This window comes from Phacochoerus africanus, chromosome 4, assembly GCF_016906955.1.
Source record: "Phacochoerus africanus isolate WHEZ1 chromosome 4, ROS_Pafr_v1, whole genome shotgun sequence".
NCBI lineage: Eukaryota > Metazoa > Chordata > Mammalia > Artiodactyla > Suidae > Phacochoerus > Phacochoerus africanus.
The window spans coordinates 11,599,971-11,626,391 of record NC_062547.1 but is presented as its reverse complement, the minus strand read 5'-3'; the positions used below and the strand labels follow the sequence as shown (position 1 = coordinate 11,626,391).

The 26,421-nt window shown below is 43.5% G+C and overlaps 1 protein-coding gene across 1 annotated transcript; it reads right to left on the bottom strand.

The window, feature by feature from the left end:
• Positions 1-2,337: 2,337 nt before the first annotated feature.
• CBLIF (cobalamin binding intrinsic factor) lies at positions 2,338-21,470 on the bottom strand. The gene is made up of 9 exons (XM_047774127.1): positions 21,339-21,470; positions 19,683-19,859; positions 18,639-18,752; positions 17,384-17,524; positions 15,296-15,477; positions 10,303-10,480; positions 8,610-8,811; positions 5,977-6,095; positions 2,338-2,558 (listed from the first exon to the last, which is right to left on the bottom strand). The coding sequence occupies exons 1-9, from the start codon at positions 21,439-21,441 to the stop codon at positions 2,497-2,499; spliced, it is 1,278 nt and encodes a 425-aa protein (XP_047630083.1). The 5' UTR covers positions 21,442-21,470; the 3' UTR covers positions 2,338-2,496.
• Positions 21,471-26,421: the final 4,951 nt, after the last annotated feature.

The window sequence follows — 26,421 nt, the reverse complement described above, 5'->3', positions numbered from 1 at the left end:
GATGAACACACTGTTAATTACTAGCAGGTTATTAAAACAAAGTTTTCATACATGAAACCAGCCAGATTCCCCTTCTTTGTCTTCCATACCCCTCTCGTTCCTTCAGTTTCTATCATTAAAGCAAAAGTTGGGTGTGGGACTCTCACACACACGCATCTTCCTTTAATTGCCCAACTTATTGTTAAATGAGAAACATCTCATTTCGTCTTTGTTTAAAATAATTTCCCACTATTTTTTCAGTTGCTCAATTATTGTGTATTGAATAGAGACAACTTAGAAAACAGAAAAACAAACAAACAAAAATCAACCAACCACCATTCTGTAATGCAGAGATAACCACTGTCATGCTCTGGTGTGGATGATAGTGCAGTGTTGTGATGTCTGATTCCTTCACTTGGCTTTGCATGGGTGTCTTTTCACATCAGCAAGTATTTATCTTTAACATGAATTTTAGTGACTTTTAAGAATCCTACTAGGGGAGTTCCTGTCGTGGTTCAGCAGAAATGAATCTGACTAGCATCCATGAGGATGCAGGTTCAATCCCTGGCCTCACTCAGTGGGTTAAGGATCCGGCGTTGCCGTGAGCTATGGTGTAGGTCACAGACGCGGCTTGATCCCACATTGCTGTGGCTGTGGTGCAAGCCAGCGGCTATAGCTCCGATTCGACACCTAACCTGGGAACCTCTATATGCCACGAGTGTGTTCCTAAAAAGCCAAAAAAAAAAAAAAAAAAAGAATCCTACTGGAGAGACCCACCCGGGTTTATCTCTGCATTGCTCTATTGTTAGACAGAGATAGTTTCCATTGTTTTCATATTTCCAACATTGTGATATGTCATGAGGGAGCATTTATTCCCTACTCCCTGAGGCTTCCTCCTGTAACAGTTCTGGTCTTTTTCGGGGGTACAGTGACCTACCTAATAGCTGTGATGGGGATGAGGACCTGGCCTGCAAGGTTCATGCCTCTTTCCCCTGGGAGTCAGATTGTTGCCAGAGACAGGTTCTTGCTCTGAGTTGCCAGGAGGGGAGGCCTGTGATGGGGCAGTTAGGTCTGTCCACTTCTTCCGTTTGCTTTTTTTTGGTCTTTTTTTTTTAAGGACTTCACCCTCAGCATATGGAAGTCCCCAGGCTAGGGTTCAAACTGGAGCTGCAGCTACTGGCCTACACCACAGCTCACTGCAACACCAGGTCCTTAACCCACTGAGCAGGGCCAGGGATCAAACCCGAGTCCTCATGGATACTAGCCGGGTTCATTACCACTGAGCCATGATGGAAACTCCTGGTCTGTCCATTCTGGGGTTCAGTTTTAGGAAGTGTATTGAGGCTGAATACCTAAGGTTTATTCTTTTTTCTAATTGTCCCAGCTGACATTTTGATTCTTGTTTATCTGTGTCCTCTTATGATTACCTGCTTTTTGTAACTTTCAGCATTGGGATCCTTTTGGGTCAAAGGTGAATATATTTTGGGCCTTTTGATACACATTTTTGTATTCGTTAATAAAAAGTTTGTTCCAATGTTTATTCCAGTAAGCAGAGTTTAGAATTTAGCTGTCTTAAATTTTTCTCCCAAAGATCTATAACTTCACTATAAGTATATATAGATAGGATAGGGTGAGATCATAGATCTATGTTTATATTTAATATTTAAAATATTATATGTTTTTTATGGGGTACAGTTATAGATATATTTCTACATTTAATATATGAAGTATATGTTACATTTATAGTACATTTTAAATGAACATTGTTTAAATATTAAATATATATATATAAATTACATAAAAATATATTTTCAATGTGATTTACCCAGGACAAATATTGGAAATAGGAGGGGAGAGGTGTGCCATAACATCATTTACCTAGTTCTGAACCATCTGGGAGTTTCATATGAAATAATTTTGGTCATTTCATATACGTATGTATGTGTGTACATATATATGCGTATATGCTTACACTGGGTGACTTGAAAAGGAGTACTTGGTATAAGAAATAAAAGTAGGAGTTTAAAAAAATATATAATTTCATTTACAGAATAAGAGTATGTTGGGGTGTTCCTGCTGTGGCACAGTGGGTTAAGAATCCCACGTTGCCACGGCTGTGGTGTAGGTCTCAGCTGCAGCTTGGATTCAATCCCTGGCCTGGGAACTTCCATATGCCGTGGGTGTGGCCAAAAAAAAGAAAGTGTGTTAGTTAATTAATCGAAAAGATCAGAACAGCCTCCCAAAATATCAGCCAGACACCCCCTTCTCCCCTCAGCCTAAACTTAAATGATGACTGGCCACCATCGTCTTGAGAAATTAGATTTTTTCTTTGATAGTTCACAGATATTGAGACTCTAGGGAAGTTGACCTCATTTATTTTACAGAGCAGTGTCCATATTTCAACCAGGAATCTGGTAGCATTGTAAGTATCCACACTTTGGCATAGATTTGAAATGATATGAAAGAAATTCCAGCCATCCCGTGGAGATGTTCCGTAGAAGCCGAACCCCCTCCTCGTCAGTACTGTGTGAAATTGGCTGTGATGTGCTCGTGGTTGAAGGGTATATAGTCCGCAACTCCTGGAAACAAGCAGAGAACATGTGACCATGGTGCTCAGAACAGGCCCACCTCCCGCAGGACCAGCCCATTGCATTGGTTAGAGGAGCAAACTCGTTGCAGAGTTGACTAGTATGGAAGGAGCATGGAACTGAGATTCAAGGGCTTGTTTGCGGGCTCTAGGTTGCCACATGGAGCATGCCCATGGGCACACCCCTCAGATTGTGCCAGCTTCCTTCCCTCATATATGAAATTGTACCACTAGTCTTTACACTGAAGAGCTATGTTCAGAATGATAAATAATGACTGCCAAGTGCCTCATACAGTATTTGACACACAAAAAGTGTGTAAGAAATGTTGTTATTGTTAAAATGGCTTATTTAAGCCAAATTTAGAGCATGCAAGGTGGGAACTTGTATCCATTTTGGAAGATTTTGTAAGGAGTAAGGAAAGACAGCAGCTTGAAAGTTCCTGTCTTGCCAGGCAAGACAGCCAGATGAAGACAATACTGACGACTAACTCTGAAGTGGCCAGGCGTCAGAAAGCAGGACCGTCCTGGGCCCAAATCTTTCTGGATTTCAGAGGACTTTCTGTCCCCAGAAAAAAAGAAAGTAAGTAGTAGACATGAGAATAAGCCTGATTTTTTTTTTTTTTTTTTTGGCTGTGCCCCTGGTGGAAGTTCCCGGGCCAGGGATCAAGCCCATGGCACAGCAGTGATAACGCTGAATCCTTAACCCACTAAGCCATCAGGGAACTCTGAGAATAAGCTTGATTTAAGCTCCCAAGGCAATTCTTGAGATGAGGGCAATAGAACTAATAATAATAATGATTAGTATTTTTTTTTTTGTCTTTTTGCTATTTCTTTGGGCCGCTCCCGCAGCATATGGAGGTTCCCAGGCTAGGGGTCACATCGGAGCTGTAGCCACTGGCCTACACCAGAGCCACAGCAACTTGGGATCCGAGCCACGTCTGCGACCTACACCACAGCTCACGGCAACGCCGGATCGTTAACCCACTGAGCAAGGGCAGGGACCGAACCTGCAACCTCATGGTTCCTAGTCGGATTCGTTAACCACTGCGCCACGACGGGAACTCCCTGATTAGTATTTTTGAACAAATACCATGTGAAAGGCACTGTACTTATTTCAAACAAATTCTTTTTCTTTTTCTGCTGTACAGCAAAGTGATTCAGTTATATACACACACATACCTATGTATATGTGTGTGTGTGTGAGTGTGTGTGTACATATTCTTTTCCATTATGGCTTATCATAGGATATCGAATATAGTTCCTTGTGTTATGCAGTAGGACCTTGTTTATTCAACCCGTATATAAGAGCTTACACCTGCTAACCCCAAACTCCCAATTTTTCCGTCCTCCACACCCCCTCCCCCTTGACAACCACAAGTCTGTTCTCTGTGAGTCTGTTTCTGTTTCATAGATAGGTTCTTTTGTGTCATATTTTAGAGTCCACATATAAGTCAAACACATTATTTCCAATCCTCACAGTGACCTAGGAAATGGTTATAACCATTTCCATTTTATAGCTGTGGACACTGGGGCTCAGAGAAGATTCATTATTTGCCTGGTGAAGTTAGAATATAAGAGACGGGACTTCTAAGCAAGGCCTATAAGACTCTAAGGTATTTGTTAGATGCTTTGCTGCAATTCTGCAGTTTAAATTCTGACTGGCTAGATTTTGTTAGATGCATGATAGGCTCTAAGGCAAGTGTCTCTTTCATTGTAATCTTGAATAAGAAAGCATCGTGATAAAGCCTCAATCTTGGCTCTGCTGTGACTGTCTTGACCTCACATCTCTGTGCACATGGTAATGAACATCCGGTTAGCTAGATAACATCATTCTTAGACAAAATCATAGACCAGGAGTTCCCTGGTGGCTCAGTGGGTTAAAGATCTGGTGTTGTCACTGCTGTGGCTTGGGTTGCTGCTGTGGCACTGGTGTGATCCCTGGCCTGGGAACTTCTGCATGCTGCAGGGAAGGCCAAAAAAAACAAAAACAAAAACAAAAACAAAAACAAAAACCACCCCCCACAAAAAGAACCCCCAAACCCCATAGACCAGTGCTCTTTAAGTCGGAGGATATTTTAGTATTTGTGCAAAAGATTTAAAGATTGGTAAAGTTTTGCTAAAGTCTGAATTTCAGTTTTCCCACTTTCTTAGCATAAACATTCCTCTCGTTGGCAATTTTTAAAAAAACTACAACAAAAGAAGGTGAAGCATGGCTTTCAAGCGGAGCTGTGGTGGAAAGCACACTTGTCCTGGGCTTGGTTATCTGCTCTATTACACGCTGCACGTGTGCCTTGGGCAAGTCCCTTTTATGTCTCTGAGACTCGGTTTCTTTCTCTGTAAAAGAGAATCATGAATTCTGTTTTGCACATAGGTTCATTTGGGGTTAGTAGGTGCAAACTGTTATATTTAGAATGCGTAAGCAATGAGGTCCTGCTGTACAGCACAGGGAACTCTATCGTCTCTTGGGATAGAACATGATGGGAGATAGTATGAGAAAACGATTGTACATATAGGTATGACTGGGTCACTTTGCTGTGCAGCAGAAATTGACACAACACTGTAAATCAACTATACTGTAATAAAAAAAATTGAAGTCATTAATTTCCACGTGCATATGAAAGAAGATAATGCTACTACATTAATAGCTGTTATTCATGTGCCTCACATTTATTTCCCACTGAATTCATTGTTCTTTTGTTTTATGCATCCACGTTTAATTTTTTAACCCCGAAGTGGCCATCTTCTTATATCACTTTTTTTTTAAGCCTTTCTCACATTATCTGCTTTTTCAAGTGACATTATCAGCTTTTTTTTTTCAAAGTGGTAGCTCAGTCCATTTTTCTTGTTCATTGGATATTTTCCCACTGGCTCAAAGTGGAGTTAGGATTCCTGATTTTTTTTTTTTTGGCCGTTTTAGGAACGCGCTCATGACATATGGAGGTTCCCAGGCTAGGAGCTGCAGCCGCTGGCCTAGGCCATAGGCACAGCCACACGAGATCCTGGTCGAGTCTGTGACCTACACCACAACTCACGGCAATGCCAGGTCTTTAACCCACTGAGCAAGGCCAGGGATTGAACCTGCGTCCTCATGGATGCTCGTCAGATTCGTTTCTGCTGAGCCCCACAGGAACTCCCCTGATTTTTTTAAAAAGCTATTTTAGATAGCCACCCATCCATTCCCTCGCCTGCCTATCTATCTATCTGTCTATCTACCTATCTTAGTTACCATGTGTAGTCATAATGTACCTGCACGTGTACATACTTATGTAGCCGCTGTATGTACAATTGTTGTATATTTACATACAATGCCATCATTGTTTATCGACTGCATGAATGAATGAAATATGGACGTGAAAAGAATTAGCCTTCAAATGGTGGAGGAAAGGCCCACATTCCTTTTCTTCTCTCACCTTCGTTTAAGGGCGTCTGGCCACTCAGAAACTGCCAGTATGTCCTGTGGTTGACATTTTCAGCGATATTGTTAATAGAGGAGACCACCAGTCCCCAGGACGTCATTGTCGTTTCAAATCTGTAAGAGTAAAATCATCTGTGAGGAACACCTCACTTTAAGTCCGGTGATGAGAAGTTAAAACGAAAGGACAGAGACATTCTGAATGCTTTAAAGGTCAGGAAAATCATGTTGAGAAGAGAAAATGCGAATCACTAATGCATACAAAATCACTAATGCATACATCACCAGGAAGTAAGTAAAAAGAAACTAAACAGATTTTGAAAAAAACAAAACAAAACCGTCAATCAGCAAATTTTTAAAGTGTAGATGTCCAAAAAGGGGCAAAGAATTAGGAGAGTGAGGGAATGAATATCCAAAATTGAATATTTTGCAGTTGTGAAAATCATATTTTTCAAGACTTTTCAGTGACATGGGAAAATGCTTATGCAAGCATGTTAAGTGAAAATGTGGGATACACACTGCATAAGAAATATCTCCCTATCTGATGTATATTATGGATCACAACTATTTGTAATACACGTGGAGAAAAACACCTATGAAATTATAAAAAATACCAGTGATTATATTGTGGATGGACTATATAGATGCTTTGTTTTTTTTTCTTTATGCTTTTGCCCCCTTAAAATTTCTACTGTGTATATTTATGACATTTATAGTTAGAAAAAGAAAAATCAGGCAGCATTAAAGCTAAGCTTAGAGAAGAAGTAAATATATTGAGGGTTGTTTGAAAATTAAGTATCCTCGAAAGTCAGTCTTTATCCTGACCTGTTCTACTGAAGTTGGGAAGTGATGGAGCTTGTCTGGGAGCAGCAGGCATGTGTACTTATCCTGACCCGGCGGGGTTAGCTCCCATGTCGCTTAACCGTCAGTTCCTTGGCTTTTGTCAGCTTTTCTCCTGGAGTGTCTCTGCAGAATTTGATCACGTCATCTCTCTCTCTCTCTCTCTTTTTCTCTCCTGCCCACCCCCCCTTTTTTTTTTGGCTGCACCCACGGCCTGCAGAAGTTCTCAGGCCAGGGATCCAACCAGCGTCCCAACAGTGACAACTCTGGATCCTTAACCCACTAGGCCACCAGGAAACTCCTTCATGTTATCTTTCCTTTGAAAGGACCTCCTTTTTTCCTTTCCATGACCTGGCATTTTCCCTCCTCCTCCTCCTCTAGATTTGTCTTCTCCGCATTCCTCTACTGTTTCCTATTTTTTGCAAACTATAAACATTCCCTCAAATTTAATGTTCTCCTCCGTGGTTAATCTCTACATTCCTCCCTTTCCCACCTGGGCAATGGAAAGAACGTGGCCTTCGGAATCACTCAGATCTGGGTTCAGATCTCATCTCTGTTGGATTCACTTTATGTGATCTTTAGAATATTACTTAACTTTTTGGATCGAATGGGTTCTTTCTGTAAAATGGGACCAATTGCAGAGGTCTCATGGTTTTATTGGAAGCACTCTATCTGCCACCTACCGCATGGTCCCTAACTTCAGTTGTCACCTCTACTGATGACTACCCAATCTTTTTTGCTTGTCCTAACCTTTTTTTCCTAGGATTTCCTTTATTCCACCAAAAGCTCCTCATGTTTCTGTTTCAAATACCATCAGTGAGACCTGTCTAAAGGAATTTTGTTTTTCTCTGAAGGACAGTCTTTCTTTGAGACATTTCCTGTCAATAGTTTTGAAGCGTCTTCCTCTTGACCTCCCATCCAGTCACGCACAAGCCCTGGGGAGACTTCTTCGGGATGTGTCCATTTATCCTAGATGAAGGCCTCCCACTTTACAGCTTCACTTCTGCAGTCAGGTCCTAGTTTTCCTCCTGGTCACTCATTCTCCAACCCAGTCACCACTTTACAATATGACTTTCCTGATTCAAAAACTTGCAAGGCTTCTCTGTAACCTGAAGTCTGATTTTCTTAGCTTGGCATTTCAGGCTTGCTGCAATGTCACCCAGCCTATCCTTGCGGACACCACTCCCTCAATTAGTCCTGTATTATCTTCTCTAGTCAAGCTGGTCTATTCATTGACCCTAAATTCCTTTCTCAGTCCTGTCTCAGGTGCCTTGTCCTCACCATCCCCTCTTCCTGGAACACCATCCGTCCATATCTTTCTATAGTGTATCTAGTCTTTGAATGTGGCCCAAAGCCACAAGCCTTCCTTGACTCTTCAGATCCACACTGGGCTCTCTCTCTTTTGAATTTCTGGTTTGAAAACTCCATCATAGGCTGACTGGAATGATTTAATTTTAATTTATTTTTTGTGGCCATTCATCTCTATTTTTTCATATTCAAGTAGAGTTGATTTACAATGTTGTGCCAATTTCTACCGTACAGCAAAGTGACCCAGTCATATATGTATTATGATACTTTCTTATATATAATCTATCATGGTCTATTCCAATGATTTAATTTTTGTGAGAGCCTTGCCTCATTACTAGACTGCAGACACCTCAAGGGGCTGTTAAATAAAGATCTGTTAAACTATCAGAAGGGGGAAACATAAGAAAATGAAGGAAGAAGAGAGAGAGAATGAGAATCAGGTAGGGCTTGGGGGGAATGGCAACTATCCCTTATAGCACTCACTTGAACTTGGGGTTTTTGCGCTGTGCCTCCTCCAGGACAATAAGTAGCACGGATCCTCTTTTCACACTAACATTGATGGTTTCATTGAAGAGCAGCTCCACGCCCCTCAGCTGGTTATTTATGGTGTATATGACGGTGATGTTGGATGCTGGGGTGGGAACAGGGCTGGGGGGGTTGGGTAGAGTTGGTGGCACCTCATGACCTGTGAAGAGCAAAGCGGCCAAGTTTGTTAAAGATTATGGTGCAGGAGTTCCCGTCGTGGCACAATGGTTAACGAATCCGACCAGGAACCATGAGGTTGTGGGTTCGGTCCCTGCCCTTGCTCAGTGGCTTAACGATCCAGCGTTGCTGTGAGCTGTGGTGTAGGTTGCAGACGCGGCTCGGATCCCGCGTTGCTGTGTCTCTGGTGTAGGCTGGCAGCTACAGCTCCGATTCGACCCCTAGCCTGGGAACCTCCACATGCTGCGGGAGCGGCCCAAAGAAAATAGCAAAAAGGCAAAAAAAAAAAAAATTTATGGTGCAGTCTCTGTTATTGGCAGCTTGCCCCCGAAAACATTTCAAGAAATAACAGTGATTGTGTGTCCTTCATGGATTATTCTTAGAAAATGATCTGATCTATAAAGCGCTCATTTCCATTCTAGAGAATTTATCGTAGCTGAAGCATTGACAGCTAGCTTAACGATAAACATTTATTTTATGAAAAGAATTTGAAAGCTGAATGGAGGATTGTGAGCCCTAAGTCATGGGTTTTACATGGTACTCACTGTTCACTTGTGGGTTTTTAAAATTAGTTAATTTGGAGTTCCCGTCGTGGCGCAGTGGTTAACAAATCTGACTAGGAACCATGAGGTTGCGGGTTCGGTCCCTGCCCTTGCTCAGTGGGTTAACGATCCGGCGTTGCTGTGAGCTGTGGTGTAGGTCGCAGATGCGGCTCGGATCCCGAGTTGCTGTGGCTCTGGCGTAGGCTGGCAGCTACAGCTCCGATTCGACCCCTAGCCTGGGAACCTCCATATGCCGCGGGAGCGGCCCAAGAAATGGCAAAAAGACAAAAAAAAAAAGAAGATGTGGTACATATACACAATGGAATACTACTCAGCCATAAAAAGAACAAAATAATGCCATTTGCTGCAACATGGGTGCAACTAGAGATTCTTATACTAAGTGAAGTAAGTCAGAAAGGGAAAGACAAATACCATATGATATCACTTATATGTGGAATCTAAGATGTGGCACAAATGAACTTATCTACAAGACAGAAACAACTCATGGACATAGAGGACAGACTCATCGTTGCCAAAGGGGAGGGAGGAGGGAGTGGGATGGACTGGGAGTTTGGGGTTGGTAGATGCAAATTATCCCATTTAGAATGGATAAGCAATGAGGTTCTACTGTACAGCACAGGGAACTATATCCAGTATCTTGGAATAGACCACAACGGAAGATCATATGAGAAAGAGAATGTATGTGTACGTTTGACTGGGTCTCTATGCTGTACAGCAGACATTGACACAATGCTACAAATCAACCATACTCTAATAAAAATAAAATTTAAAAAACAAATGAAGAATTGAAGTTAAGCAATAGTACTTGATATATAATAGTCAAATGAAAAAAAAAATTGATCCGTGGATCATTCCTGGCATAAGTTGCCGTTTTTATGACACAGGGAGAGGCAGAAGTTAAGGGTTCTTACCAGGGCTGCAAGACACATGGGGCACATCTAGATAGGTCTTGCCTTTCAGGGAAGGGAGGATTTGGGCAATGGCCATGGGGTTGTGGAATTTCCCCTCTTTAATCTCAGTAAGTACAGTATCCATGGTCTTCTGGCAGTCCCACTCCTTGTTAGGTCGCTCAGGTGTCACAGAGAGAGCCTGGGACAGGGAGGTGGGGAAGAGAGAGAGAGAGAGATATTAGGCAAAGCTGAGAGTTGGCTTTTATAAACCTTATAAGGGAAAGACTTGATCCCTCGTTTTTGTGATCAACCAGAGTTCAAAAACCAAAGCTGTATGAGGTTCGGGACAATGTGTCTTATTCACAGCTGTGTCCCCACCACTTGGCACAGTGCGTCACACAGCAGTCACACCACAAGGTCTGAGCTAGACTCAGATTCAGGGAGTGTCATTAGAGCTGCTGTGTTTACTCATAGTTCTTATATGTAGAAGAGGATGGGAGCTGGGCAAAGTAAGCTCCAGGATGGGACTACCTGGCCATCTAACCATAATAGGTGTCTTTTTTGTTGTTGTTGTTCTGTATACCCTTTAGAGGACTCTTCCCACATTTTGTGATCATGTCAGGATGGTCAGCCAGCCTCTCCATAACTCTGGCCATGGTGGGTGGGTAGGGAGGACTCAAGGCCTGGGCTGGGATAGTGCCATCCTTGGGTGGCAAGTACCATCCTTTGGGTGACAGGGATTGGGGGCATGTGCACTAATCAGAGTCCTTCCCTGATCTACAGACACTAGGGGAAAGAAACATTTTCTTTTTTTTTTTTTCTTGCTGAGGTTACTTAGCTGGAACTATGTGAGTCATCCCTGAACTGCTAGTGACCCTCTTTCTCAGCCACTTAGAAGAAGCTATGCGGCAGGAGAGAGTAAGACAAACCAAGGCTGAGCGACAAAGAAAGAGTGGTCCCTGATATCATGATTTGAGCCCTTTATTTTGATGAATCCTGAAATCACCCAATCCAGCCATGAATTCCCCCAGTTTACAGTGAAATAGTGATTCCCAGTTTTTTTTTGTTTTTTCTTTTTCTTAAGCAAAAAGACTCATTTGCAAAATGAGTCTTGAGGAATACACCAAGCAAGTCACTCTCCTTTGCTGAGCTTTCTATCGCTCATGGGTAAAAGAGAAATCATAGTTCCTGCCTACTTTTGGAGCGGTCGCTGCAGGCTTAGATGGGACCCCCAGGCAAATGCACTTTGGGATGTGTGATGTGAAAGCTGTCGTTACCACCTCTCTGTTTTTAGGGCCATGCTGACCACAGCCACCAGAGTGTGTTAATGGGCTGGGGTTGCTGATGATGGATTTACCTGAGATTTGAGTGGGAAATGAGAGAAGAGGGAGACGGGAGCTAGAAAAGGCTCTGTGAGCTAGAGGCAGCAGTATGAGCAACGGGGCAGTTTGGCTGGGCCCTGTTCCTCCCTCTTACCATAACAATGACTTGTCCCAGAGGCCAAGTTACAGGGCAGTTTGGTTAAAGGGCATCAGGTCGCTACTCCCAGCAAACATCCTGTCCACTTGCCACATTCGCCTCCCAAAACCCACTAAACAAGATGTATCCCCTTGCTTACGGGATAAAACATTTCCAAAGCCAACACTCTGTAGAGAGGTGTAACTGTTACAAGTCATGAATTATTTTGCATGAAGAAGTTTATCTCTCCAAGTTCAGTTTTTGTTAGAGGAAGCTTGAGAGCGTTGGAATGCCGATGGAAGAAAGAGGAGGGATTCTGGAAGAGGGGAAATGCCCCAGGAGTGCCTCTGGGAAGCAGTGTGGATGGCTTAGGTCACTCGAAGGGCAATGACAGCTGGCAGAGGGCGAAGGAAGGCTGACAAGGAAGGCTAAGATCACCCTCTTGGAGTTCCCATCGTGGCTCAGTGGTGATGAACCTGACCAGGATCCGTGAGGACGGGGGTTTGATCCCTGGCCTTGCTCAATGGGTTCAGGATCCAGGGTTGCCATGAGCTATGGTGTAGGTCACAGATGCAGCTCAGATCCTGTGTTGCTGTGGCTGCTGTCTAAGTCCCACAGCTGTAGCTCCAATTAGACCCCTAGCCGGGAAACTTCCATATGCCATGAGTGTGGCCCTAAAAAAAAGCCAAAAAAAAAAAAAAAAGATCGCCCTCTCTTCTGCTGGGACAATTATGGAAAACTGCACTGTGCTGGTGATTTTTTTTAAAAATACCTTTGCTATTATGGGGAAAATGAAATTCTGAGGAATTCAGTATCGGCCAATCTGGGTTTCAAATCCAAGTTGTTACAGCCTTAGAACGCTTTGCTTTTCTACACTAATTTTGTATTGGAAAAAGATTATTTATTAGATGTCTGGTGATTTTAGACATTCGATTGCCTGGGTAAACTCTGGCATAAGGTTTTGTGTTCTGACAAGAAATCTAAGTGGCTTTTGCTATCTAGATGGATGAGGTCCTGCCTTTTTCCCAGGAATAGCTTTAGTTCCCCGGGACAGTTTGTCAGGGTGTACCCTGTACAAGATAAAATCCCAAACAGAATTCACAAACCAAATTAACAAAAGCAAACATTTCTACGGCGATAAGGTGAGCAAGTTTGTTTTACCTGAGTCATAAGGAAAACAGGTTTTGTATTTCTTCCATTCTCCCTCTGTTCCTCCACAAAGCTTTCTGAACCTGAGCCCATTGAATGCTTTCGTTTCAGCTATAGAAACAGCGTTTTGTTCTCTGGCAAAATTTCATTGACTACAACATGATGTAGAAACTGGCTTTGTTTTCCTCAGTTGGTTCTATGGCACATTGGAGCGGGGATTTTGTATTTATTCTTATGTTTAACAGGAACACATTTCTAGTCTCTTTATGCCCTCTCTTTACTTTTTTAATCTTAATTTTTTTCTTTTTTTGGACTGTACTCATGGCATTTAGAAGTTCCCGGGTCAGGGATTGAACCAGAGCCCCAGAAGTGACAATGCGGAATCCTCAACTGCTAGGCCACCAGGGAACTCCTAATCTTAATTTTTAGAAATATTTTTAAAATTGAGATGTAATTGACACATCACATTATCTTAGTTTCAAGTATACTAACAAATGACTTGGTATTTGTGTATACTGTCAAAGGTACACTGCTGAAGGTGTATATTGTCAGTGAGTCTGTTTAACCTCTATCACGTATAGTTTCACAGTGTTTTCTTGTGATGAGAACTTTTTTTTGGTGATCAGAACTTTTAAGATTTACTCTCTTAGGAACTTTCAAATATATAGTACAGTATTATTAATTGTATTCACCATGCTGTATATTACATTGCTAATTTTTGATGTGTGGAATATCAAACTGGTCTTCATCCCCTAGCACTAGTTCAGAGCTAACTTGGATTTGAGGCTGTAACTCCATGATTCTGTTTTCTTTTTAACTGATGTATAGTTAATTTATGATATTAGATTAATTTCAAGTGTATAGCATAGCGATTCAGCATTTTTGCAGATTACACCCCATTATAGATTATTATAAAATAATAGCTATCATTCCCTGGGCTATAGAGTTATGTGTTTGTTGCTTATCTATTTTATATGTGGTCTTTTGTATCTGTTAATCCCATACCCTAATTTGTGCCTCCTTCCCTCCCTCTCCTCTTTGGTAACTACAAGTTTGTTTTCTCTATCAAGGAGTCTATTTTTGTTTTGCATGCGCTTTCATTTGTATTATTTTTATTTTTTATTTATTAATTAAAAAAACTTTTTTGCTCTTTACAGCCACACCTGCGGCATAGGGAGGTTCCCAAGCTAGGGGTCTGATCGGAGCTACAGCTGCCAGCCTATGCCACAGCCACATCCAAGCCAGATCCGAGCCGCATCTGCGATCCACACCACAGCTCACAGCAACCCTGGATCCCCAACCCACTGAGCGAGGCCAGGGATCAAACCCGCAACCTCACGGTCCCTAGTTGGATTCGTTTCTGCCTTGCCACGATGGGAACACCATGTATTACTTTTTGGATTCTACCAATAAGTGATATGATACAGCACTTATCTTTTTCTGTCTGATTTAATTTCACTAAGCATAATATTGTGATTCTCTGTTTCTAGGGCTTTCCAAGTTGGAAAGGTCATGATGTAGTTTTTCTGTCAATCCTGTAGAGCATTTTGAGATTTTTGGAAAATAAATTTCTTCGGTTAGACTAGAGGATTTGGCCACAGACGACCCTTCAATTTCTGATTTTAGTTTGTTCTCTCTCCCCACTATTACTGGAGTCTCTTCCAAGGAATGATGGTGCTCTAGTCAACCCTAATCAATGAAGAGGGAGGTGTGTGTGTGTGTGTGTGTGTGTGTGTGTGTAGTCGTATTTGGGGCTATATCAAGTAGCATCTTATAGGACCCAAGCCTGAGAATCTATATGAGGGAAGCATAGGACTGAATATAGACTTGATGACCAGACCCATCTGGCTTTGCCATATATTAGGGATCTTTGTGGGATTGAGATGAGATTGAGATGGCAAAAGAGCTTGATAAAGATTAATGTCCAGCCAGCTTTAGATTATTTTCGTTAATCATTTTGAATACAATCCCACCATTTTCGGGTCAAGATAAAGGGCTGGTAAAAGAACACTTGATTGGCAAGATGGAATCAGGAGATTCAATACCTTTTGAGAACCTACTCGAATATCCATTTCTTTAGGCACCAAACTTTCAGTTGTCCATAATGATTATGAACAAGCTGATTATTATTAATAACAAACAAATACATTTCTTAGATTTGTTCCTTTTTTTAGTTTCCAAGGAATGGAAAAGAGTTTATGTATGCTTGTTTTTATACTTTACCTATGAGGTGGGGGAATTACCGCTTACCTATATTTGACCAGTAGAGAAAGTGAGGTGCCATAAGGAATCTACCTCGGGTCACACTAGCCAGTCTTCCCCAAGATATAAGCAGCAGCCTGGTCTCGGTCCCACAAGCCAGGCTTAGCGGCATGGGTGCAAGGAAGAGCGTCAGTGATGCGGTTACCTGCATGGCGAGGCCAGTGCTATAGATGTTTCCAATGATTCCGTTGTCTTGGATCCTCATGCCGATATTCTCCACAGTATTCCTCAGTACCTGACCGAACAGGGCTCTGTACCCTTCCTCTGAGCCTACGGGGATCTTGTTGTACGTGCAGGTCAGGGCCAAGGTTGCCATTGCTCCTGTGTCTGTGAGTCACAGAGAGGAGTAAGACCACCACCTCCACCACAACACGAACAGCTAGCGGAGTAAGACCACCACCTCCACCACAACACGAACAGCTAGCATTTCCTTTACCCTTCAGGACAATCCGTGAAGTAGGACCTAATGATCTCCATGTAAGGGAGGAGGAAATGGAGGCTCAGAGAAGATAGGTAACTGCCCAAGGCCACACAGCTCGTAAGCAGCAGCACTGGCACCTGAATGCAGATCCGTGTGATGCCACAACTCATGTTTTGAATGAAAGGAGACCGGCAGCATATGCAAGCCCACTCCTCTTGTCCTGGGGCTTCTCTTTCGAAATGTCACCAGTTCGTGAAGGCCCAGCGAGGCCCACCTCTGCATGAAGCCTTCCGGCCCCTCCCACCCGACAGGTGCAGGCTCTCTTCTGAACTCCCTTAGTGTTTGTTGTTTGTACCTGTTTTAACATCTCGACACTTTGTGCTGTCACTGTGCTCTGGGAGCTTGGGTGTGGGGGGTTGGATTTTGCATCCCCCACAGTAACCAGCAGAGGAGATTTTTTTCATTATTTCATTATTATTGTATGTGGACTCAAACATATAATAGCAAACTGTGGCATGAGGAGACCAGAACAAATCAAACACTTGCCAGATGGCATTTTTTTTTTCATTGATTTTTTTTCCTCCTCACCCTAATCTCCACCCAAAGGTTGCATCACCTCATTAAGGGGGACAACATTGGCAAAGTCCCAATTTCCTGAACCCGCAGAGATACCCCAGCAATGCACAAGGTCCCAGATGGGGAACAAAGACTACCGTGTTTTTGACTCACAGGGAGGGTGCTTTATTTTATTTGTTTTTTAAATTTTATTTTCATTTTTGTCTTTTTGCCTTTTTCTAGGACCGCGTCCCGCAGCATATGGAGGTTCCCAGGCTAGGGGTTGAATTGGAGCGGTAGCCGCCGGCCTACACCACAGCCACAGCAACGCGGGATCCAATCCGCATCTGCAGCCTACACCACAGCTCACGGCAATGCCGGATCCTTAACCCACTGAGCAAGGCCAGGGATCGAACCCACAATCTCATGGTTCCTAGTCAGATTCGTTAACCACTGCGCCACGATGGGAACTCCAGGGAGGGTACTTTAGTAAATGAATATCTACCTGTGTGTTGGTCTGACTGAACCTGAAATGAGAGAGGTTGCTGATGAGGCCCGTATAAGGGGTGAAAACCTGAGATCATGCTATTGCTTGGAGAGTGGCAGAGGAAAAAAGATGACCACAAGTGAGGGACATAAAAGTGGCCCTCACAGAGGGGATTATATAGAGAAGGGATTGGTATGCACAGAAGAAGGCTGTGGCGTTGTAGAGGATAAGGCTTCGGAAATTCACAAGTAGCCACGTGCTTGTAGGATAAAGGAATGATGGTTCTAGTGTATCCTTTGAGGGGAGCATCATGGGTTTAAGGTTCAGAGGGTAGCTGTTTATTATAAAGAGAACATTTGGATGTTGTAAGGGGAAGCACTGAGAAGAAGCATGCGTGGAAGCATCAGTATCAGTTCAAGATGAGGTTCAGGGTGGGGCTTTGTGTCGACATTGATTTAATCATTGAATCATTCCCCTGGGAACAATGCCTGATTTGGATGATGTGTTTCTTATTCCCAACGGAGATTCTGTAACTAGCAGACATGGCAAGCATTGTCCTGGTTTCCATGTTTTACTTTCTCTCTTTCATTTATGCCTTCATTCACATGTCTAACCAATATTTGCTAAGCATCTTCCATCTGCAGACATTTTCATGGTCCTCAGCCCCTCCTCCATGGAAAGCTCCCCCCGCACTGTCCCCTGTAGCTCTACCCTTCAGTGCTTTGATGTTCCCAGCTCAGGACGGTGTTTGCAAGTGCTGACCTACTCACCCATGTTGAAGGGAGAGGAATTGGCCATCAGGGTCTTGGCAAAACGGGCTGCTAGCGGTAAGGTCTTCTCTGGGTTATTCTGGCACAGCGTCAGGATTCCCAGACTTGGCTCATAGAAGGTTGAAGCATGGGTATCCAGGCCTGGGAAGGAGAAGGAGGGCCTTCCTAAGACTAATGTTGTGAAAAAGGAAAAGCCAACCTTTTTTTTTCTTAATTGTAAATTCATTTTACAAATGAGGAAACTGATGACAACATAGGTTAAATAAATTGTCTAAGGCTGGGGAGTTCCTGTGGTGGCACAGTGGAAACAAATCCGACTAGTATTCGTGAGCATTCAGGTTCGATCCCTGGCCTTGCTCAGTGGGTCAGGGATCTGGAGTTGCCATGAACAGTGGTGTAGGCTGCAGATGTGGCTTGGATCCCATGTTGTTGTGGCTGTGGTGTAGGCTGGCAGACCCCTAGCCTGAGAACTTCTATATGCCACAGGTGGGGCCCTAAAAAGCAAAAAAAAAAAAAAAAAAAAAAGAAAAAGAAAAAAATTGTCTAAGGCTAGTTATTTTCTTTTTCATTTGATACTTGATTTTAGTAACATGACCAGAAAGGGGACCCTTTGACAACAAAATTGTTAAAATGGTAGAATTTTATATTATGGTGATTCTTTTTAAAAATTATAGTTGATTTCCAGTGTTCCTTCAGTTTCTGCTGTACAGCAAAGTGACCCAGTCATACATGTATATACATTCTTTTTTTTTTCTTGTACTATCTTCCATCATGTTCTAACCCAAGTGACTGGACATAGTTCCCTGTGCTGTATGGTAGGACGCCATTGCTTATCCATTACAAATGTAATAGTTTGCATCTACTAACCCCAAACTCCCCTTCCATCTCACTCTCTCTTTCCCCCATGGCAAACACAAGCCTGCTCTCCATGTCTGTGATCTGTCTACATAGACATTGCTAGAAAACCTGTCCAAAAAGAAAGATTCCATAGTGGCAGGGGGTAACTTCAGGGGGTCTCAGAATGTCATGTGGCATGAGAAGAGAATATAAGGATGCTGCTGTCCTCAGGTGATAGCATTGACTTGCATCCCTGGGATAGTGGTCAGTTCACTGGACTGGAAGTGGAGAGCTCACCGGTGGGGTTATCAGAGTTACTTGGTATCTCTTCCCTAAGTTTCCAGTCTCCCAATCCTTTTCTTTATAGATTTCAAATTTTTGGAAAGGACCGTTTGCCTCCCTTCTCCCTTCCTCTTACTTGGAGGTGCCCAGTTCTCCATTTGCTCCTGTAGAATGGCTATTCTGTTCCCAGGGTCTCGGCAGGAGGAGGTGAGTGCCATGATGGTGAGGGCGAGCTGACCTGTGGTCAGGTCTGTAGACGAGAGAACAAATCGTTCAATAAAGGCATTCTTAGGGGAGAGAGTACCGAAATCAGGGCTGGGCTCTCGGCTTCTTTCCAGATCCTTTTGACTTTTTAATAATGTGATTAGATGCTTTTTTGACCTGTCTTCCTGAAGGAAAGGCGTATAGAAAAACACCAAAGGAACGTTTAATCTAGTGGCCTCTGGGACTTGACAAGCCCATCAGGAACTTCTGGTATCTGTTTGGAAAAGCAGCAAGAGTCCTCACACCAATTCATATACAGGAATGTATAGGTACAAAATAATTTTTTACTGGATTCATGTTTATCTAACTTGAGCCTCAAGGCAACTCCAGTGAGGTAGGCTGAACAGAGGTTTTATTATTGTTGTCTCTGTTATTGCTGTCAGTGTTATTGGTATTAGAATTATCTGCATCTTGCTGTCAGTGTTATTGGTATTAGAATTATCTGCATCTTGCTGTCAGTGTTATTGGTATTAGAATTATCTGCATCTTGCTGTCAGTGTTATTGGTATTAGAATTATCTGCATCTTGCTGTCAGTGTTATTGGTATTAGAATCATCTGCATCTTGCTGTCAGTGTTATTGGTATTAGAATTATCTGCATCTTGCTGTCAGTGTTATTGGTATTAGAATTATCTGCATCTTGCAGATGAGGAAGGTGAGGTTGATTGGGATCGGTGACCAGTTCAAGGTCACAGAGTTAATAACTGGCAGAGCAGACCCAGAAGCTGGCTCTTTGACATCTAATCTGGAGCTCTTTCTGCTTTATTGCCCTCCTCTGAGGATCCTCCCAGGTATGTAGGGAAAGGTGTTTGGGTGACTCAGGTGCAGTCAGAAGTGGCACTGGGGTTGGGGGGACACGGATATGGGGGTCTGGGGGTGGAGATTCAGGGGGCATGCAGAGGGCTGTGGCTTCTCACCGGAGGTGTTGCTGGCCATGAGCTTGTAAGTCAGGAGCTCCTGGGCCTCTGTGTTGTAGGCTCCGGCCAGGTTCATGGCAATCAGGATGCTGGGGTTTGGGAAGGCTGAGCTGGTCACGGAGTGCTCCATGAGCACCTGGATGCCATTAACCAAGGGCTGCTCTGCAGAGGGAACAGCTGACAAGGGCAAAGCCATTTACTAAACCCCTCTCCCTCACTCCTCCTTTCTCAGAAACACGGTTTCTGCATCTCTCAGAGAGGACAGGATAAGCATCAATATACTCAGAGACGCCTCCTTTAGGGGTGATTATTATTATTTTTTGGCCACGTCCACAGCATGAGGAAGCTCTTGGGCCAGGGATCGAACCTGTATCACAACAGTGGTGCCAGCCATTATGGTGACAATACCAGGTCCTTAAGCTGCTTTGCCACAAGGGAACTCATAGGGGTGATTATTAAAGAGAAATGGAGAATCAATTATACTTGGATAAATTGGTTTTTTTTTTTTTTGGTCTTTTTGCCTTTTCTGGGGCCACTCCCTTGGCACATGAAGGTTCCCAGACTAGGGATCTAATCGGAGCTGTAGCCGCCGGCCTACACCAGAGCCACAGCAACGCAGGATCCGAGCTGTGTCTGCGACCTGCACCACAGCTCACGGCAACGTCGGATCCTCAATCCACTGAGCCAGGCCAGGGACCGAACCCACAACCTCATGGTTCCTAGTCGGATTCGTTAACCACTGAGCCACGATGGGAACTCCTGGATAAAATTTTTTAAATTGAATAAATAAATTGCATTAAAATAAACAAAAAAGGTAAATGGAGAAAACACTGAGATTTTCTTTAGAGGTCAGTCGGTTCCTCCACCTACCCAAATAAATCTTATCTTTAAGAAAGTGATTTCTCAGGAGTTCCTGTCGTGGCTCATCAGTAACAACCCGACTATTATCCATGAGGATGCAGGTTCAATCCCTGACCTTGACTGGTGGGTTAGGGATCCGGCATTGCCATGAGCTGTGGTATAGGTTGCAGATGCAGCTCGGATCCTGTGTTGCTGTGGCTGTGTCTGTGTCATAAGCCAGCAGCTGCAACTCTGATTTGACCCCTAGCCTGGGAGCTTCCTCACGTGGCAGGTGCAGCCATAAAAAAGCAAAAACAGCAGCAATAACAAAAGAGTGATTTCTCACTTAGTAACATCAAGCCATATGACTCACAGACCTTTCATACTATTTCTAGCTTGTTCCTAGAAAGCATTGGTTTCCTTGCATCTCTTTTTCCCCTTACTCTTACCAGAAAAATACGAAAGATTTGGGATCTGACCTATCTGTAGCAGGTACCCAACATTCCCACTAGTGGCGGTATCTGGTCAGAACAGCCCCTGAAGGTCTCTCCCTGTACCACCCAACCATCATTCCTGCAACAGTTTTTCGGTTGCTCTTAATGTAAAATGCATAGACTTGCCTCTCGACGAACTTGTGCCCTTGAGTCAGGAAAGGTGAAGCACACACACTCACTCCCTGACCCTCCCATTTTGAAACTCCCATCATGATGGCTATTTTCAGTCTCTTTCTCATCAGCAGAAGCCAGTGTCTGAGGTTTCTTCCTGTCCCCAGGGTATTTGCTGCCTTGACCTACTTGGAAAAAATACTCTACTCACAGCATGAGCTTCGGGTCTGGGTGCTGGTTCCGGCCACAGCCCAGAGAAGGGTCAGGAGCTGGAGGGCAGCTCGGGCCATCCCACTCTCTCCTGTGCTATCCATGTCTCCTGTTCACAAGTCCCAGGGTTCACAAATAGACTCTTCCTCTCCTTTTTCTTATATATGCTTCCCTTGGTAAAACACCCTGCCCTCCTCCCTCCTCCCAGCTACTCTAATTGCTTCTGTTGACCTCTCTCTCTCTCCCTGGGTGAAATAATTTTCCATCTGCTTATCTAAGTTTACCTGCTATAGACCCTCCAAGGTGTCTGAAGGTGACTTCTAGGCAGCCCGGTCATGTGGGGTCATATGAAATGCTTAGGGCTTAGTGTACAGTGAAGGCAATGATGACAAAGTGTCTTTACCAAAACCCTAAGAGGTCACACGGGTCATTGGCTCCTGTGTGAGTATAAAGAAGCTTCCTCCAAAGTCTTTTCACACCCAGACTGCCTCCTGGCTGCTTATCAACAACCGCTTCATGGTGGTTTGGGCGAGTCCTAAGGCGGCACCTCACTTCAGGTCCAGGGCACTTGGTTTACAATTAGCCCTTTTAGGCTCTCAGGTAGTGCATTCTCCAGGTGAGGTCTGGCTTTATGCAGTTAATTAAGTTGGCTGGACCCGGAGGGGGAGGGAGTGGGATGGACTGGGAGTGTGAGGTTAATAGATGCCAACTATTGCATTTGAAATGGATAAGCAATGAGATCCTGCTGTGTAGTGCCAGGAACTATATCTAGCCACTTGTGATGGAACATGATGGAGGATTATGTGAGAAAAAGAATGTAGGCGTATAGGTGTGACATGCTGTACAGTAGAAAATTGACAGAACACTGTAAACCAACTACAATGGAAAAAAAATCATTAAAAAATTTTATTGGTAAAGATAACACATGTATTCCATTATACTGGATACTGATGTCTTTTATTATTATAGTTCCCCAAAGATATACGATTCCTCCCAGTATAAGCCAGCTGTTATAATTCTGAAGAGGGTTCCAAGTCTGCTTTCCTGTGTGTCCCCTTTTCTGTTCCTCCCTCCAACCAGCCTGATTACACATATGTAATAATTACATGCCCAGCAGCATTAGACAATTTAAAGAATTATGAGTTTTAAAAGCTCCTGCCTAGGCTTTCTCCAGGAAACTTGAAGTATTTTGCCTTAAATTTGGCAAAGCTAAAGGCCAAAATGGCATCTGTGACCAGGGAAAGTCTGACTCAGAGTTGAAGGCTATTAGAAAGCTCCTAGCAACAACACAGGCTTTTTGAGTCCTCAGACCTTTCTGAGATGCTCTTTATCAACCTCAGTTTGGCTCAAATAAGAATGTCCATTTCTTTCTTAGATTGATTAGTTTTTCATTGACATACAGGTATATTTTTTTCAGAGTTGTAGCTGTATAATAAAGCAAAGTACACTTCCCTATCACAGAAACTGGAAATAATGAGAGTATAAAGTGGGGCTACCTTTTTTCCCTAACGACCACATTTTAAGTAGCTCCTTTAAGGGGGGGGGCTTCTCTAGTGACTCCCATCTTAGAATAAAATTCAAAAAATTTAAAGTTCTTTTTTTAAAAAATCTTTTTACAGCCGCACCTGTGGCATACGGAAGTTCCCAGGCTAGGGGTCAAACGGGAGTTGCAGATGGCAGCCTGAGCCGCAGCCACCGCAACACCACCTCCTCAACCCACTGAGAGAGTCCAGGGAACCTGCATATCATGGACACTATGTCAAGGTTCTTAACCCACCGAGCCACAATGGGAACTCCAAAATTCAAAGTCCTTTGAGTGAACTACAGGCTCTGTAAAGTCTGGTGTCTGGTTTCCTTCTGGACCTCACCACCCTCTCCTCCTTGCTTGCTCAGCCCCCATGGTCTAGCATGTCTCATTGTTCCTTGAACCCTTCAGCTACCTTTGCACTTGCTGTCCTCTCTGGCCAGGACACTCTTACTCCAAATATCCTCAGTGCGGCTCCTTCACTTCTTTCATGTCTCTGCTCGATGGTCAGCTTTTACAGATGCCTTCCCAGACCATGACATAGGAGACAGCATCACCCCCGCTGACACCCACTGAGCCCTTTATAGCTCCTCACCCTCTGTCACATCATGTGAGTGGTTCCTTCATGGTCTGTCTTGTTCCCCGCTGCTCCAAAGGGGTAAGGCCTCCTCTTTTGTTCACTGCTTTGTCCCAGGCACTTGAGATACTACCAAACTCACAGTAGGAATCAAATGAATACTGAAAAACATTTTTAAAATCTAATTTTATTTTTTTCTTGAAATAGAATTGATTTACAATGTTGCGTTAATTTCTGGTGTACAGAAAAATGATTTGTATATATGGTAAATTATATGTATATATATAATTTCATATTCTTTTCCATTATGGTTTATTACAGGATACTGAATATAGTTCCCTGTGCTATACAGTAGGACTTTGTTGTTTATTTTATTTTTGGTTTTAATTAATTAATTAATTAATTACTTTTTTACAGCTACACCTCTAGCATATGGAAATTCCCAGGCTAGGGGTTGAAATGGAGCTGTAGCTACTGGCCTCCACCACAGCCATAGCAACCTCGGATCTGAGTTGCATCTGTGACCTATGCCACAACTTGCAGCAACACCGGATCCTTAACCCACTGAGCAAGGCCAGGTATCAAACCTGCATGCTCATGAACACTATTCTAAGTTCTTAACTCTCTGAGCCACAATGGGAACTCCTACTTTTTAAAAAAAATTTTATTTTTTCTCTTTCAGCCTCACTTGTATGGCATATGGAAATTCCTGGGCCAGGGATCGAATATGAACTGAAACTGTGACCTACACCACAGCTGCAGCCTCCACAAAGACAAGCTGATTATTAACCCACTGTACTGCAGCAGGAACTTCCTTATCTATTTTAGTTTATTTATTTATTTATTTTTTGTCTTTTTGTTGTTGTTGTTGTTATTGTTGTTGTTGTTGTTGCTATCTCTTGGGCCGCTCCCGCGGCATATGGAGGTTCCCAGGCTAGGGGTTGAATCGGAGCTGTAGCCACGGGCCTACGCCAGAGCCACAGCAACGCAGGATCCGAGCCGCGTCTGCAACCTACACCACAGCTCACGGCAATGCCGGATCGTTAAGCCACTGAGCAAGGGCAGGGACCGAACCCGCAACCTCATGGTTCCTAGTCGGATTCGTTAACCACTGCGCCACGATGGGAACTCCGCTTATCTATTTTATATATAGTAGTGTGTATCTGCTAATCTCAAGCTCATAATTTACCTCTCCCCCACCCTTTTCCCTTTGGTAACCATAAGGTTTTTTTTTTTATTTAATTAATTGGAGTATAGTTGATTTACAACACTGTGTTAGTTTCAGGTGTACAGCGAAGTGAATAAGCCATAATATATACATATATACATTTTTTTCAGATTCTTTTCCCCTCTAGCTTATTACAGAATATGGAACAGAGTTCCCTGTGCTACACAGTTAGGTCCTCGTTAGATATCTATTTTATGTATAATCCCAAACTCCCAGTTTATCCCCCCACCCCATGTGTCCCCCTTGGCAACCACAAGTTTATGTTCTATGTGTGTGAGTCTGTTTCTGTTTTGTAAATAAGTTCACGTGTCATATTTTGGATTTCACGTATAAGTGATATCATATAGTATTTGTCTTTCTCTGTCTCACTTGGCATGATGATCTCTAGATTCATCCATGTTGCTGCACGTGGCATTATCCAGTGAATACTTTGCGAGTGAGTGAATTAGTGGACATTAGTATAACATGGGTGATAAAGCATTTTTTTTTCTTTCTTGGTGAATGTCAGTGGTTTCTTAGGTGAGAACACAGGATACATATTGGGGTGTACCAGACAGCTTCTATCATCACCGAATGTCCCCACCTCCTGGTGATCCTGTCATTAGGTAACTGATTCCCTTCTCTCACCATGTGGGTTGGCCTTGCTTCCAATAAATAGAAAACAGCAAAAGTGATGGGATGAGGTTACAGAAGACCAGCTCCCTCTTGCTTGCAGTCCCTCTGGCTCTTCCCACGTTTTGCTCTGATGAGGCTGCTGCCATGTTGTGAGCTGCCTTGAGGAGGCAAAGAACTGAGAGCATCTTCCAGTCCATAGCCAGGGAGGGAGGAGTCCTGCCAATGATTAGGAGGGTGATCTTGAAAGCAGATCCTTCCCCAGCTGAGCTTGGAGATGAAGACAGCCCTAGCCACAACATCTTGGTGGCAGCCTCAGGAAGGACCATGAGCCAGAGGACCCAGGTAACCTGTCCCTGGATTCCTCACCCATAGAAACTGTGAGATAATACAGTTGTTCCCGTAAGCTGTTAAGTTCTAGGGTGACTTGTTACACAGCAGTGTATAACTACTACACAGCCTTTGGTGGGAGATGAAGCCAGAAAGACAGTTTGGGTCTGCACGGTGGAGGGCTTTGCACGCCATGTGAGGAATTAGAGAATTCCTCACTGCAAGAGGTCCATGTCCTAACCTTGAATCCCTGGCGTCTGTGAATATGTTAGGTTGCACGGTGAAGAGAGTTATTAAACTGACTTTAAGATAGGAAGATTATCTTCGATAATCTGTGTGGGCCCAACATAATCACAGGGGTCCTTATGAGTGGAGAAGGAGATGTGAGAAGGAAGCAGAGGTCAGAATGACGCCATTGCTGGCTTTGAAGATGGAGTCACCCTGAGCCTAGTTAGATGGTATTCTCTCTGAAGCTGGAACACACAAGGAAATAGATTCTCCCCTGAAAGCTCTAGAAGAACACAGCCCTTTCAACACTTTAATTTTAGCCCAGAAAGTCTCAGGACAGACTTCTGACCTCCAGAAGTGTATGAGAATATATGTGTATTTTAAGCCAGTCTATTTGTGGTAATTTGTTAACAGCAGCAGTAAGAACCCAGTACAGGAGTTCCCGTTGTGGCTCAGTGGTTAACGAATCCGATTAGGAACCAGGAGGTTGCGGGTTTGATCCCTGGCCTCGCTCAGTGGGTTAAGGATCCAGCGTAGCCATGAGTTGTGGTGTAGGTCGCAGAGGAGGCTTGGATCCCGCATGC